The sequence below is a fragment of the Nycticebus coucang genome, chromosome 11, assembly GCF_027406575.1.
Source record: "Nycticebus coucang isolate mNycCou1 chromosome 11, mNycCou1.pri, whole genome shotgun sequence".
In the NCBI taxonomy this organism is placed as follows: Eukaryota; Metazoa; Chordata; class Mammalia; order Primates; family Lorisidae; genus Nycticebus; species Nycticebus coucang.
In genome coordinates, this window is record NC_069790.1 from 68,652,657 (window position 1) to 68,670,590 (window position 17,934).

The 17,934-nt window shown below is 33.9% G+C and overlaps 1 protein-coding gene across 1 annotated transcript in view; it reads left to right on the forward strand.

Moving 5' to 3' along the window:
* The window catches only part of PCLO (piccolo presynaptic cytomatrix protein), a 376,239-nt gene that overhangs the window by 252,309 nt on the left and 105,996 nt on the right, over positions 1–17,934 (forward strand). The window contains exon 10 of the mRNA XM_053609602.1: positions 2,236–2,361. Within this exon, the coding sequence (XP_053465577.1) occupies positions 2,236–2,361 (126 nt within the window). The remainder of the gene's footprint in view (positions 1–2,235; positions 2,362–17,934) is intronic.

The window sequence follows — 17,934 nt, forward strand, 5'->3', positions numbered from 1 at the left end:
CGTAATACCATAATTGTCAAATACTTATAATAGACATAGAGACTATAAAAGACCAATACATTTAAATTATAATCTCTGCATTAGAAGAGGTAATGCTTTTTCTAAATAGTTTGCTACTCTTATCATTGAACTCTTTTCTGTAAATATTCCAACACACTTTAAAGGTCTCCAAATTTTAAATTTCCCTGTAAGACTTCCTTAATCACAGCTATATTTATATGTTGTAAAATTTCTATAAACTTGATGTTTTTTATTTGCAAAGCCATAATGTTCTTCTATAGTAACTTGGTTCACATATCTCTCTACCCTGTGATCTCAACCTAATAAATAGATGTTGAAGTTTCAGAACATCAACAATTATAAGTCTATTTGCGAATTTTAAGTATTGTATATGCACTTGTTGGGAAAAGAGTATTTTAAAAGACATTCAGACACATTGAAAGCCCAAAACTATGTGTCTAAAATATCAGTGTTCTTTAGGATCTCTCCTAATTTTTGTAGCCTAGTGGTTTTCTATAGAAGGAATTCTGCAATAGGATTTTCTTATTTTATTATATAATAATGTCAATCTTTCTCATTTTTATAATTCAAAAATCCAAAATTGTAGGTAGGGCACACTGGCTCATACCTATAATGCTAGCACTCCGGGAGGCCTAGGTAGGTGAATTGCCCTGAGCTCACAGGTTTGCAACTAGCCTGAGAAAGAGTCAGACCCTGTCTCTAAAACAGTAGCTAGGCATTGTGGTGGGCACCTGTAGTCCCAGCTACTTGGGAGGCTGAAGCAAGAAAATTGCTTGAGCCCAAGAGTTTGAGGTTGCTGTGAGCTATGATGCCACAGCACTCTACCAATGGTGAAAAAGTGAGACTCTGTCTCAAAAAAACAAACAAACAAACAAAAAACCTAAATTGTGCTACAGTCCCCTTAGATTTAAAATAATTAAAATCCGTTCTTTTCAGTAAAAGAGGGTTTTTCAACCTAGCACTATTGACATTTTGGACCAGAAAATTCTTTATTGTAGGAAGATGTCCTGTGTATTGTAATATTTTTAGAAGCATCTGTCTGTCAGAGGGAGGCTGTAGAATCTAGTATGTTGAGGCCAGGGATACTGCTAAAAATCTAACAATGTCTTCCTACAATAAAGAAGTTTCTATCCCAAAATGTCAATTGGGGGACCATAGCACAATCTCAAACTTTTAAATCATAAGAATTAGAAAGACTGACAGCCAAACATGTCTTTCCAGACATTGATAAATATCCCCTGAGGACCAGAGTAACTCCCCATTGGGAAACATTGATTTAAAAGATAAGAGCTTAAAAATATTTGATTTGACTAATTTATTTGTCATTATTAGTATGCATTTGTTTCTTGCCTTTCAAAATTATCAAAGCCAAGGGCTTAACACCACTATGCACTGAGGTACAGTCAGGCATCACGTAACATTTCAGTCAATGATGAAGGACATAGGTACTTCTACTGTGTGTTTTCTACGTTTAGATATGTCCAGTGCTGTATACACCTGCTAATTTTTGTTTAAATGAACACACAAACTAAAACTATCAACAGTTTGTATTTATCTCAGTTAGATTTCTCATAATAATTATTCTCTATCGTTTATCCATGTGATTAATTACAAAAAAGTCTGTACTGTGAAATAAGGAACAGTTTATGAAGTTGTTCACCAGTCAGGAATAATTTGTTGTCCCTTGTAGCAAGTGCCATGTTAATACACAAATATTAATGAATTAGTTAAAGCCTACGAAATAAATGAGGACTTACAGATTATGATCAGGTTTTCATTTTATCAATTGTAATCATTTGTATATTTGAATTCTCAGTTTATGATAGCTATTACTGTGTTTTTATAAGTAAAATGCTCCTCTATTCCATAAACAAATTATATGCTCTGTGGACATCCTCTTATGAGATTTTGGCAAAATATTTGGTCAAAATGTGTAAAGCCTTAGTATCTGACTGTACATGGCTGAATTCCAAAAATAGTTTTCCAATATTAGGTTAATCATTATAGTGTCTTCCAAGATCTAAGAAAATTCTATTTTTTATCAATTATTATTAAAATTAGAATGATTTGAGGTTGTTATAGGTGTTAATTTCTAATAGTCATGTTATACTTAGCTTCTAATTACCAGGCCCACTTTTTAGGCACCCTGTAACTCATGATAACTATTTTCCCTTCTTAAATGATTACTAATAATTTGCTGATTTTTCAATACAGGTAATGGATTAGGAATTAGAATTGTGGGTGGTAAAGAAATTCCTGGACATGGTGGAGAAATTGGAGCCTATATTGCCAAGATTCTTCCTGGGGGAAGTGCAGAACAAACAGGGAAACTTATGGAAGGTAAGAATAAGAAATTTTAAAGTAGAGTAAAATGAATATCCTCATATTAAATGTATTTTACTTTAGTATGCAAATTTCCTCATCCTTTACTGTCTTGGTAAACCTCTATCCTTATGGTTAATTGTGAAATTTTACTATAGTAATGTAAAAAAAAAATTTTGTCCACAAATATATTTATTTTATTTTCAATTGCATTGTCGTTTTGGCAGTTGGATAGCTACTGGAATCTCTAAACACTTAGTCAAAATTTGTTACTGAGGCAATTTTTTTATTAACAAACTTCAATAATTTGGATAATTGTTTCATACATATCAAGAAAAATATTAAAACCACAGCCACAAAAATTTCAGACGATTCAGTACACACTAAAGTTGGGACAGCAAACTATGGATGACCCGCAGGCTGAATCTATCTGCTGCCTATTTGTGTAAACAGTGTTTTTTTGGAATGCAGCCATGATCATTTATTTACATACCCATTCCTGCTCTAATAGCACACTGCATTCTTGACAGAGACTGGATGGTCTGCAACACCTAAAATATTTATTCATTTGCCCTTTACAGAAAAGTCTGCCAACCCCTGTACTAGGTACGGTCTGTATTTAGGTACTAATTACCTTACTACATCACAAGCATTTTAACATAATGAACTTTATAGAATGAAATGTTGCAGCTAGATTCTTAAAATACATAATGAATATTTTCAATTTTTAATCAGATAGTATGGTCACTTTCATTCCCCAAACTCTCTAACATAAATCCGGTTTGCAAGCTCTTGGTAGTATTGTTTATAATGAACATCATTGATCATGAAGTAGATGCACCTTTTTATTTGTACTCTAAATAAAACACTTACTTGGAAAATGTGTTTTTCGTTATTTTATAGCTTAACGAAATTTTGTCTGTTGCTTAAAAAATTTAATTTTGTTAAAAATGATTCACTGTGATTTTCTTAAATGAAATACATTGGAACTCACTAAAAGGTCTTTGGACATTTTGAGAGACTATTAGAATCAACACAAACTGGAGGCAGTGTTTATTCACCACAGTATTAGACTGGGTCAGTTTGCTCTATATGATTAAGATGCGCAGTACACATCTCCTCTCAACTTCGAATTCAGTGACATGATGATGGTTTGAATGGTCCATGACGGGAATATTTGCAGTTTGGAAATAGGTAAACGTTATAAGTCAAGCCTTTGCTTGCTTGCTTGCCTGTTTGCTTTCAGAATTCCAGTGTACCAGGACATCACCAAATATGTGACCGAAAGCATATTAAAAACATTGTACTGGCATTCATAAAACAACAGAAGTTTCAAAACCCAGCCAGATAGCTAAATGAAGGAAAAGACCATAAAAATCAAGAAGCAACAATTCTGAGGAAAGCACTTGGTCTGTCTATTTTCTATGAATATAACCCCTGTTCTTACTATCTAGTTAGGATACATGAATTGCGACCCATTTTTAAGGATGGGAGTATTAGGATCACTTCCATATAGTATAACCTAGAAAAAAATTGAGTGTGCTATTTTTATTTTAAACTAAAAATTACAATAACAATTGTGCCTGATATTGGTTGGCAAAGATACTTCTATGATTTATAGATAAAATGTCATACCTGTCTCTGGAGTAACACCATGGAAATCAGTACATGCCATAAATTGGGATGATTTTAAGGGCAGTATCATTAAAATAGACTATGATGAAATGCTCTTTGCACATGGTGGCCTAGATGTCCTCTTTTTACGTTCATAAGGTTAATTTAAAAAAACATATATGTTGCAAACTCATTCCAAATAGAAAATAAAAGTAAACCCAAAATTACATTTGTGATTTTTTTTTTTTTTGAGACAGAGTCTCACTTATTAACCCTCAGTAGAGTGCTGTACTGTCACAACCGCAACCTCCGAATCCTTGGGCTGAGGTGATTCTCTTGCCTCAGCCTCCCAAGCAACTGGGATTACAGGCATCCACCACAATGCCCAGCTATTTTTTGTTGCAGTTTGTCCAGGGCTGGGTTTGAACCCACCACCCTCGGTATATGGGGCCGGCACCTTACCCACTAGGCCACAAGCGCCACCCTACATTGTGATTTTATAAGCTCTGAGATTGCCACTGAAGTCATCTTATTTAAAAACTAGTACTTTTCCAGTTTAATTGGCTTATGTGGAAAAATTATTAAAAACTACATGTATATTATTTAAGTTTTTTTATTGTTTTATTTATTAATTCTCTCAACATTTGGCCAAATGCCAAGTTAGACTATTCTATGAGCAAGGATCCTCTGATTGGAGTCCAGTTCTTGCATAAACCATACCCATAATTTGTTATTTATGATTTCTAGCTTTGCTTTATTTATTTTTTACAACAAAAATCTTTATTATTCCTGTTAGATTTGTGATGCTGTCTTGACAGTCAGTATTTAAATACTGTTTTTGAACATTAAATATTCTGGAGAATAACTTTGACATGTGGCAAACCATATCCTTTCTCCATGCCCCCCACCCATGTAGGCTGTATTTATGTACAGTGCTATCAAGCGAGAATGATAAAAGTTTATTCCTTTTATGTCTAAAGATTAATTTAGACTTCAACTACCTTGAAGCCAACCATTTTCAAATGGGTATCCATTCACCTTGTTAATGAAAAAATATAGCGGTTTACTTTTGGTACTTTATGTATATATGTGTGTGTGTATATATATGTGTAAATAATTTGGTAATATACACACACATAGGCACATAGACACACACATATAGGTGTGTGCATTTGTTTTTTCTACTGTTACATATGTTTAATTTTTACATGATATCCTGAGGGCTTAGGGCCTTTAGGCTCAACCCTTAAAAGATTATCCAAATATTACAAAGCAGTAGATTGGTGGAGATCCAGCCCTGATTTTTATGCCTGAAATGAGGCCTCACTATAATAATACCAATTTTTTGTATCACTGGCACTTTTGTTTTCTTTTGTCTTCTTTAATTTTTTCATAATTGTTCATTTTGAAAAGTTATTTATTGAAGAAAAGAAAGGTGATTAATATTGCATACTTTAAGGTTAATTTTTTCTTAGGAAAAAAATTTACATATATATGTGTATATGAATAGATAGTGTGTGTTTATGTATTTGAATTTCTCCATCTATTTAATGAATTTAGGTAGACTTAGGAATTGATAATCTCTTCCAGGTATATCTTTTCTGTTTCCAAATACAAAAGTATATAGATTGTACCCTTACAGATTCAATATTATCTTCTAGTTAATTTAAAACATGCATGACAAGTTGGTCGGCAATAGAATTCTTTAGACTGTACTTTTTTCTACTCTAAACTACAAAGCTTTTGTTCAGAGAAGTTTGACTGAGACGACTGCTTTTTCTGAGTTTTTTCATTTCTCTTTTAAAAAGGCTTAAAATTATGTTTGGTATAGCATTTATTTTTACAATTATTTTCTTTTTAATTGAAAAATAATATTTATATAATTTATTGGTTACAGTGTGATGTTTCAATACATGTATGCTTTGCAGAGTGATCAAATCAGGCTGATTAGCATATAACAAGTTTTTTCACTTTTCACCAGGTCTGAAATTTTAACACTTTTGCATTGAATCTGATTATGTTGATTCTGGTGAATCAAGAGTATTTTCAAATTTCCTCTAGCTTTCTGTTCAGTGTATTTATTCATTTAAAACATTTTGACAACTCATGTGGGTTTTCTGATGTTCATAAGCCAAGTGCTTTTCTGAAGGTTGTACTCACCTATGTAACCAGTATTAAATGTAATAAAATCCCAGTATAGTTTCTGAGTGATTTCTTTGGCTACTTGTTTGGGAAAAAATAAAGATTTTTATTCAACCATTTTTTGAAAAGTCTTTCTGAACAAGTTGGCCATCTCGTTAAATAATGTAGGACAATGTTGTATTCCAGAATGCTGAGATATGGCAATGATTATCATTGTACAAGTATTAGGTAATACTCAAGAAATTGGCATTAAAACACTACTACTATTAGATGTGCGTGCCATCTCCGAAAATAAAAAAATCATTTAGAATAGTCCATAAATCTAAATTTCCTGAACCAATCTTTCAGTTTGAAAACAGTCTACAATAATTTTCTAAAGGAACTCAGGGAATCAGGTACTTGATGGATCCTAAGCTACCAAAAACTTAAAATGTATTTCCCAACAGTGTCACATCTCGTTCCTGACACCACTTGTCAGGGCCAGGACTGTCCAGGTCTCGGGCGGGCTTAACTAGGTTCCGCGGACCGCTAAGTTACCTTGCTCAGGTCTCTTAGGTGCCTGAGGGCTGTCTACTTTAGCTAGAGAGAGAGAGAGTGTGTCTTAGAGAGAGTAAACAGTCTTCTGAGAAAGACAGATCTTAGTCTTTAGCAGAGCTTGGTGATCTTCAGCAGAGACACGCCGTGCTGGCGTTCTGCAGGCAGAGGGGAGACAGAGTCAGAGTAAGCGAGTCTGTGAGAGAATGCGCATGCTCCCAACTGCCTTCTCCTCCAGCCTAATATAAGGCTGATCTCGTGCCTCTCCACACCACAGGTGTAGAGACTGCCAGTTCACCGCTGCTCTCATCTCGCCAGCTCTCATGCTTGTTAGGAGAGCTGAATCCCTCTCCATGCCCCTTCCACCAAGGTGTTCCACTATTGAGCTATACGGGTATTTCTTAGAACTCTCTCTCCTCCTAGCCATAGGCTATATGGGCTGCTACACAGCAGCATTTAGTAAACATTCTTGAACAAATAAATATTGGCAGAGAATGATCTTTTGCAGTCTACTATTCTTCCTTTAATTACATAAGATTAGTCTTCGGTATGTTGAAATAAATGAAGACGAAAGATGTGGGGAATTAAACTAAAAATCAAAAATATGTCTAAAGTGCTATTTCTTGCTATTTGTTTTAGCATTAAAATTTTAACAAGTTTTAGACCAACTGTGTTGGGCTATAAAATGTTCAGCAATGTTGGAGTTGTAAATGGTATACAATATTTCCTCTCACTTTGATCTTTGTCATTGCTATTTCTTTTTTAATTAATTTGGTCATCTTTAAGTTACACTAGAATATATGAATTTTGAATGTATATTTACCATTTGGCATTTTAGATAAATGATTATAAACCCTTTTCATATTATAATATCAATACCAAGTTCAGTATAATTAACACCATAACTTAAAAATGTACTTAAAAATGTACATGCTTCTTCTGTAATAAACTTTATTTTCTCTAGACTGTTTTACTTGGAGAAACTTAATATCATCACAATTTTAGGAAGTTTTGAATTTACTTATTCTATAAAAATAATTTCTTTATATATTCTTCTAGATCAAAGTTCCAACCACCTTCAAATTTGGAAAATTCTTGTTACAATTGTCATTACCTCTTGAAGAGGGATATATTTTTAATCTGATAAAGACACGGTTCTGTTCTCTGCTCCCAACCACTCTGCACACACCTGTTGTGCTCCTTAACATGGGGAGGTTTTGTTCTGCATACACAGTGTCCATCACAGTGTGTAAGAAAGCAAGAGTTGAAGCAATAGAAGAAGAAATGAGTGATAACAATAATTGCTTATTGAGGAGATCACCCCTCACAGGGCTGTGTGACACAAATATAATGCCACATGTAATTATACTGTACTATTTGTAAGACTCATGTAGCTGTAAGATAGCATGAATATTTAGTAAGATCACTTTTGATTATGTTTCCAAAATAAGGTACCAAATCGGAAGTTTACTGTGGGCACATGTTTTCATAACTTCCAGCTTAACTGCTTGTAATTTATATAAATTTACACTGGGTATTTTTTTCTTCAGTGATCGCTTGCTTTGAATTTAAATTTGGTTCTCTGGGGTGGGAGGACAGCATTGTTATGAACAGAAAACCCCTACAATCTAGAAATTACAGGACCATTTTCCTGTGTAGTGGATGAGTGCAAAAGGAGTTTTTTTTTCTGCCAGTTTTTTTCTAGCCCAGAAGCTCCAAAATATTGTGTTACTTTTACTCTGTGGTTGAGAGAAGGTGAGATCACAAAACAGAAGAGTTTTAAATTAGAAATTAAAATCTCAACTCAAAATAGCAAGTGCTATGTAGAAGCGTTTGCTGCCTTAACACATCTGCCTGTGATTCATTGGCACTTAATGGTGAGTGTGTTTTGCTCTCAATCTTGTACATTTTTACTGAAACAACTCATGGTTGAATTTCTCCATTGCCCAGTAGCCTTAGAAAATCAGGGTTTGATATTAAAAATGGATATGATTTTCCTTGGCTTATTCTCTCCCCAATCAGGAAAATTGCCTTAAAAGACTCACACAGCACATTTCTACTTTCTCGTCCGCCCACCTAGGAGAGTGCGCAGCACAAATATCTCGTATCCACTGTTCTTCCTTCTCCGATGCTGATTCAGATGGGTATGGGGGGTGCTTCTCAGCATTCATGCCTCACGTGTGCAATTTAACACTTAATGCAGGCACTGACCTGTCATTTTCATTGTGAATGTGCCAGCGTGCAGAAAATACTTCAGAGAATAATTTGGCAAACGACCATGTACCCACCATCCTGCTTCATTAAATCATAAAGTTTTGGCATATTTCTTTTGTATTTTTAAAAGAAAGAAGTAACAGCTATAAATAGTACCCTCACAAACCTCTGTTACTACCCCCGAATGAAACATCAGACTGAATTTGGGGTTGTGCTTCTGCTTGCTTCTCTCTACTGTGTTATGTATGTACCTATAACTAAGTAAGATTCATTGGCTCGTCTGCCACTTTCCATATAAATAATATCTTACTCTACGTGTCCTGGTGCCACTTATAAAGAAATCACATGAAGTTTTTGAGATTTAGCCAAAGGTACATGTAGCTCTGGTTCATTTCTTTTAATGACAGAGTACAATTCCATTATTACATGTCTCTACTGTACTTTAATTTAAACATCAGCTGGTCATTTGGGACATTTCTATTTTGTATTATTTTATTTTTACTATTTCAAACAATGATAAAATTAATTTTTTGATACAGTCCTTTTGTGCACACATGCAGGAGTTTCTTCTACAATATACTTTAAATTTCTGGGTTATATTAATTATCAATCTTGTTAAATAATGTAAAAGAATGTCTTGTTTCTTCAACTGTTTGACGTTTGTTCTCCACAGCGTTATACTCTTTTTACATTCATCAGTGGAAAATTAGTGTTCTTGTTTCTATGCATACTGGATCCTCTTTCTGTACATTTCCATTTTCAGATCCAATGTAGAATGGTTTACCGCTGTTTTACTTCCCCTACAATAGGTTGAATGGGACCACATTTTATTAATTGTATTAGCTCTTAGGTTTTTCTACTCTGTGCTTTGCCTGTTCTATTAGCCTATACTTTAAATGGGTTGTTTGTATAGTTAATATGTTTTAGAAAGTCTTGTGGTATATTCTATATATAATCCTTTATCAAGTACGTAGATTATAAATACCTTCTCCCAGGATGTGACTTATATTTTTAGTTTTTGTCTCTATTTTTTAAATAAAAGTTGAAATTTTAACATAGTTAATTTTTATTTTATTTCTATTGTTTTATAAATGTTTTATCATGTCTAGGAAATTCCCTCTGTCTTAAAGCCTTAAATGTATTATTCTTTATTTTCTTCTACAAACAATAAAATCTTACATTTCAGAAATGTGCTGAAGTCAGAGGATTAAGTTGTTTTTAATATGGCTATGATATGGAGTAGAAATGTTGTCTTTTGGTTTTCCCGCTCAAAATGGATAATCAATTTCCTGTGCACCTTTGTCTTTAAGCTTTACCTTTGGGAACTTTGTTGGGGCTTTTATTCTGACTTTTGAACAAGAGGCTTTGACCCAGCTCTAGAGTGGCTCAGCCCCTAAGAGGCTGATGCTTTGGGCCATCCATTTTTTAATGGACATATCTTAATTGTATATAGATGTGGGGTACATGCTATATTTTGATAGATCTAGACCATGCATAATGATTAATTTAAGGTAATCGGGATACCATTTATCATTTCTTGTATGGGGACTACTCCAAATCTCTTCTAGCTATATTGAAATGTACATAAATTATTGTTAAGCATGATCACCCTCCTGTGCTATCACATACTAGAATGTATTCCTTCTTTCTAACTATATTTTGTAGCTATTAACCAACCTCTCTTTGTTCCCCCTCCCTTGTATTCTTCACAACCTCCGGTAACCACCATTCTACTCACTACATCCATAAGATCAATTATTTTAGCTCCCACATATGAGCAACAGCTTATAATACTTACCTTTCTGTGCATGATTTATTTCACTTAACAACCTTCAGTTCCATCCATATTGTAGTAAATGACAGGATTTCATCCTTTTTGGTGGCTGAATAATAATTAATTGTTTATATATGAAACATTTTTAAGCCCTTCATCTGTTGATAGACACCTAGCCTGATTGCATGTCTTGGCTGTTGTGGGAGTGTAAATATCTCTCATCAACCTGCTTCCCTTTTCTTATTGTGGTCATGTAGCTGGAAGTGGGATTTCTGCATGATATGATAGTTCTAGTGTTAGTTTTTTAATGGTTATCCATACTGTTTTTCATAGTGCCTGTATTAAATTTGCATTCCCACCAAAAGTATACAAGTATCCCCCTTTTCACATTCTTGCCAGCAATTATTATTTTCTGTCTTTCTGATAAAAACCACTCTAACTGGTATGAGGTAATATCTCAGAGTGGTAGGTTTATTTTGCGTTTTCCTGATGATTAGTGATGCTGAGAATTTTTTCATATACCTGTTGGCCATTTTTATGTCTTCTTCTGAGAAATGTTGATTCAGATCTTCTGTTCATTTTTAAATCGAATTATTAGGGCTCTTGTTAATGAATTGAGTGCCTTATATACTTTATTTATTATCCCTTATCACATGGATACTTTGCAAATATTTTCTTCTATTTTGTAGGTTGTCCCTTCATTTTGTTGATGTTTGCTTTGCAGAAGCTTTTTAGCTTTACATGATCTCATTGGTCAGTTTTTTGTTTTTTTGTTTTTTTGTAGAGACAGAGTCTCACTGTACCGCCCTCGGGTAGAGTGCCGTGGCATCACACGGCTCACAGCAACCTCTAACTCTTGGGCTTACGCGATTCTCTTGCCTCAGCCTCCTGAGCAGCTGGGACTACAGGCGGCTGCCACAACGCCCGGCTATTTTTTTGTTGTAGTTTGGCTGGGGCTGGGTCCAAACCCGCCCCCCTCTCCATATGGGGCCGGCGCCCTACTTACTGAGCCACAGGCGCCACCCTCATTGGTCAGTTTTTGCTTTTGTTTCATGTACTTTTGAGGTCTTATTCATGAAATTTTTGCCCATTCCAATATCCTGAAGTGTTTCCTTACTGTTGTAGTAGTTTCATAGTTTCATGTCTTACATTTAAGTCTTTAGTTCATTTTTAGTGATCTTTGTATATGATGAGAGAAATGGGTCTTTTATTCTTCTGCATATGGGTATCCAGTTTTTCCAGTATTACTTATTGAAGATTGTCCTTTCTCCAATGTGTATTCTTGGTGCCTTTGTTGACTAGAAATGTTTGTATTTATTTCTGAGTTCTCTATTTTGTTCCATGGGCTATGTGCCTATTTTTATGCTGGTATCATGCTATTTTGGTTATTAGAGCTTTGTAGAATATTTTGAAGCCAGGTACAATGCCTCCAGCCTTGTTCTCTTTGCTCAGGATTGTTTTGTCTATCTTTGGTCTTTTTGGTTCCACATATTTTAAAACCTTTTTTCTATTTCTGTGAAGAATTTCATTCATATTATTATAAGAATTACATTTGACTTGTAGATCATTTTGGAAAAAGTGGGCTTTAGCAATATTAATTCTTTTGAATTATAACCATGGAATATCTTTCAATTTTTTGTGTCCTTTTCATTATTCATTGATTTAGTTAAACTTATTCCTAACTACAATAAAATCTCCATCCTGGCCACCACCTTCCATTGACCGACCTCTGTAAGTTGACCTAATTTTCATAGACCAGACATGCACCACATGTACATGTTAGTAGTAGGCCTATTTTCTTATGTTGACCACCTGCATATGTTAACCAGTTTGTTTTAATCCCTTGGGGGGTCACCCACAGAGGTTCTACTATATATTTTTTGTAGCTATTTATAAATGGAATTGCTTTCTTGATTTTTTTCAGGTCCTTCAGTATTGCTATGTACCAGTTTTTGGATAGTATTAATATAAAACTTCCACTTTGACCTACAATGTCCCATCTGTCATTATTTTTTCTTGATTTTTTTCAGGTCCTTCAGTATTGCTATGTACCAGTTTTGGATAGTATTAATATAAAACTTCCACTTTGACCTACAATGTCCCATCTGTCATATTTTTTTAATACACATATGGATGTTTTCTGAATTCTGTATTCTGATCTATTTACTTATTCTTACTGGACTATTTGTCTATCCCTATACCACTATTGCACTCTTTTAATTATAATATCTTTATATTGAGTCCTGACATATGGTAGGTGGATCTATCATGTTGTTGTTCTTCAATGATCTTTTGGAATAATATTTTACTCTTTGATCTTGCATATAAAATATAGATTCAACTTGTCAATTTTCATGACAATCTATGTTGAAATTAGAGTGTGATTACATGAAAGGGACAGATTAATTTGGACAAACAATAATTTTTTACATAGTTTTACAAGTTCACAATGGAGAGCCTTTGTTCAACCTAGAGATTTAGTAATTATTTTCTGAATCAATACAATAAAGTTAGGACATAAAAAAATACATATATAGCAAATGTTAAACTTTAGAATAATTTAGGTTTCATATTAATTTAAAATAATTTAGGTTTCATATTAATTTATAACAATGTTATGTCTCCAGATAGGCAGAGTAGAACATATAAATAAAATAAAATTCTGTTGAGGAAGTATCTGGGGCTAAATTTAATCCTTTATGTACAATTCAATCACTGGATTTCTTGAACTAGTTCTCCAAATTAAATTTTTTCCTAGTTTTCTCTGTTATAACATTATAATTATGAAATACATTACTATCAGGATACTTTCAAAATTTCAATAATCTTCATAAGAGAATAATGAATTTATAAAAAGTAAATATCTTTTATCCAATAACCCCACAACAATTGTTTGTTTATTGATACATTTCTAACTCTAAATTAATTTAATAAAAATCTTCTGAAGATAATTCTATTTGTATTAGTGTAATTGATAATTAAATCAAACTCATTTGGAAAATTTAGGAAAGCTGTTTCATGCTAAGATAGGAATATACCATTAAATTTATTGCAACTCAATTTACAATTGCCAAATTGTGGAAACAACCTAAATGCCCACCATCCAGAAATGGATTAACAAGCTGTGGTATATGTATACCATGGAATGCTATATAGCCACTAAAAAGGATGGTGAGTTTACATCTTTTGTATTAATTTGGATAGAATTGAAATACATTCTTCTTAGTAAAGCATCACAAGAATGGAGAAGCAAGAATCCAATGTACTCAATTCTTATATGAGGACAATTGATGCCTGTATGTGTGGGGGAGGGGCAATGGAGGAGGGGAGAGAGGGAAGGAGGGCGTGGGGCCACAGGATATGACACACCTCTTGGGGGCAGAACACTATTAATAAAGGGTCTTCACCCAGCAAATGCAAACAGTATAACCCGGCTCATTGTACGCTCAATGATTCCCCAAAAAAAGAAAAAAGAAAGATAACATCATATTTATAAATAAATAAAATAAAATCTGAATTTAGATGCAGGAATCTTCTCGATGAATCTGTGGAAGCACAGCATACAAGATTGCAAAGCTGAAACCAGTGATATTCAATGTCTCCTTGTGGATTTAGCCAGAGCTACATGGCAAGTTAGTGTCTCCCAGGCCATTAGACCTATAAAGAAATGAGAAAAACATCATTGTGAATAAATTTTCCTGTAGCATGAGTTCTAAGTGGTAGGTATTTTTAAATTCTTAGTTTTTAGTTGTTTTAGAGTAGGTGATCGATATTGGTCCAGGTAGCTGGTTCCTTTTCTAAAAGATGAGCTGACAGGATTTCTGGTAAGAAAATGGTGTTGGATTTATTGTTGAGAATCAATTGGTGATTGAAGTGAAGGTAAAGTTAGCTGTTTTTGGAGTGGTGGTTTTGATTTTAGAAATTGGCCTCTGGAGTTCCCTGTCACGAAGAAGTTTCTGGTAGAAGAGCTAATTCTAGTAGCATTGTTAGCGGACACATTCCAGTGTAACATAAGGAGAATGTTCCTAGGCAAGAAAGTCTCTATTTCTGCTTATGCTTTTTTGGCATATGTTACAGATGGCATGGCAATGACCAAGGTTGGAGACCAAGAAACAGCACACAGATGAGTGAGCTTCCTTGTTCTTGTTCCAGGGGGATTATCAGGTACGGATTGCTCATTAGCATGAGCCTTCTCAAAATTCCCTAAAGCCGGTGTGTTAGGGACATGTGACACAAGATGATGTTCTATATTGATAGAAATATTTTCTAAAAAATATTTAGAAAATGGTCATCTGGGAAGAAAAATACGAATTGTTGGCACCTGGGCTGGTAGGTTGTAACGTATTGTTTTTAAGATACACTGATACCAGACAGTTATCACATCAGGATGTTAGTGATGAGTTCTGTTGCCAGGACAAAGAAACATATGTCTTTCCTTTAACCACTTATTTTAAAATCTATCAAAGGAGAATGATATTTGATTCATCATGTACCTGATGAAACAAGAAAACAAAATTTTACACGGTATACTTACCTGAATTATACTTTCATCAAAAAGGGTGCCATACTTCAAAATATGCATGTGTGTTCAGTTATATTCTTTCTTGCTGAGCAATTGTTTTTGTAGTTCAATTTCTAGAATTGTCTAACTAATATGCTGGAGAATAGGCTGCATTTTTTTTGTGAAATTGGAGTGGGTATTTTGGAAGCAAGGACACTAAACTCATTTTAATATCCATACCTAATCTTCAACAAGACATTGCTTTAGTATCCCAAATTATTAGCAAACAGCATGTTTTTAGAGTTAGATCAGAATTTACATCCAGCTCTGGTATTTACTGCCTGGGTATGTTTTTTAACTTTTAGTATCAGGTTGTTCTGAGTTGGAAGACTGAGCTAATAGTCTTAGCAAAATTATGTTATCTGATTTAGACATGATATATCAGAAACATATAGTTCTGTGCCTGGAACTTTGTAAGTGGTGGAAGAAAAAGTATGCTTACTTTCAACTTTCAAGATCTCAGGTAGTAAGAATATTTATTTGTGATGCTAGATTTGAATTCTGTATCCCTTTATCCGGACTCGCATAAAACATAATCAGAGCTTGGTCAGCTCTGATCTCTGAGGAGTTACATGAACATATAATATTTCTGATGGATAAATCATTAAACTTCAATAAGAAAACTTTGAATTACTGCTATCTTCATGACTTTAGGCAATTGTGTTTTCTGAGTCTCCTTTTATCTCATCTGCACAATTAAGAGATTTCAAGATCTCATTGACAGAGTTACAAAGAGGATGCAAGAACTGCTGTCTTTTATAATTTCAAGCAATAGACTAGCTATAGAAGTGACTTTGTTAAGGATAGGTAACATTATTTTCCTAAATGACTTACTCTTACAAAGATCAGACTTTCACAAGTATCTGATATAATAATATAATATACATACTATATCATTTTAAACACCAAGCCCACACATAAGAGAAATTATAATACCTGAATCAAGTCAATTTTCATGTAAGTGTATCAACTCTCAACTATAAAATCAGAATTTTTACTGATCTTTTAAAAGACTTCTAAATTTTTTTATCAACAATATGTTAATCAGTAAACCTTGGGTTCTGATTAAAATTTATAGACATTGGTTTCATAAATATCCACTCATATGATTTTCTTGGTCACTTAAAACACATCTTGTTAATGAACAGAATCATGTTTTAAGACTCAGACGACTCAGTGTCTGCACTGGTACTTTTCATCAACAGCTAGTGTGACCCTTTATCAAAGCAGAGAAACACACTGTGTTTTAGCATTGAACCTAAAGACTCATAAGGTACTTTATCTTCTGGAAAAATGTGAAGGGAGATTACACCTTTAGAGACATATGTTACAGATGGCATGGCAATGATCAAGGTTGGAGACCAAGAAACAGCACACAGATGAGTGAGCTTCCTTGTTCTTGTTCCAGGGGGATTATCAGGTACGGATTGCTCATTAGCATGAGCCTTCTCAAAATTCCCTAAAGCCGGTGTGTTAGGGACACCTGACACAAGATGATGTTCTATATTGATAGAAATATTTTCTAAAAAATATTTAGAAAATGGTCATCTGGGAAGAAAAATACAAATTGCTGGCACCTGGGCTGGTAGGTTGTAATGTATTGTTTTTAGGATACACTGTATCCTAAAAGTAGTACTACAATGATTTTCTTCCATAAACATTGGTTCTTGTCAATAAGCACCAAAACAGTATCAATCTTTCAGATTCATTGAAAATAAATTTTCATGTCTTGACATGTTAATATGTGGCCCTAGGAAGTGAGAGATAAGGCAGTAGTGTGCGAGCAATTACAAGATAGAAACCCAAGTACTAAAATGCAGAACGTGAAATTAATTAACGATGAAAGAATAAGTGAGACAAGAAGAGAGTAGATCACGACTAAAGACTCAAGTCCCAGGGCTTCTCCCTCCCTTACAGACCCTGACAAGGTTCCAGGAGAGGCTTAAAAATACATAATGTTTGTGATATTTGTCAGCTTTCTAACATTTGCAATGTGTTTTTGTTTCTTTACCCTGTTTAACAGATAATCATTCAAATTCAATTTTGTGTTAGTAATTTACCTTTTTTCATAAATTTGCATAAGCTTCAGTCTTTACAAAACCTGTATTCATCCCTACATGAAATGTTGTTGTTGTTGTTGTTTTTAATTGCTGGAGGATTTTGAGGTGCTTACTGCAAAATATAAAAACTTGCTTATGCAAAGTGGTAAAAAACTGAAGAGGAGGATAAAGGTACCAAGCAGGAAGTTCAGAGAGATGGTTGTTGTGAGCAGAGTAGTAAGTGAGAACACAGGATTAGGAATATGGAATAGTGCGAATGGAGTAAAACACTCACGTAACCACTGTATGCAGCTGCATTTTAAAACGATATAGAATGCTCTGGTACTTCCTTATTATCAAAATGCTTACAGTCTAGAAAGGCAGTAGGTATAAAATATCCATTGCAGAGGAAAAATTTGATCAAGGTCTAAAACATTTTTTTTAAATATAAATAAATCTGAAATTCTAGGTGAAGTATACTTTTATGGAGCAAAGCTTTTCTTTTTAGTGATGTTTGGTTGTGTAAATTTTGATGTGTATTCTTTTAGTTTGATTAAAAGAAATACAGAAATAAAGAAATGCAGAATACAGTGGTCAATTTTGCATATATGAGAATCTGTACCATGACTAAGCAGAGCTTACAGATTAGTCTCCGCACCTCCTCAATGAATTCCAGGTAGCTTGAAGTAATTTCTAAGAGCAGTCCTTAAGTT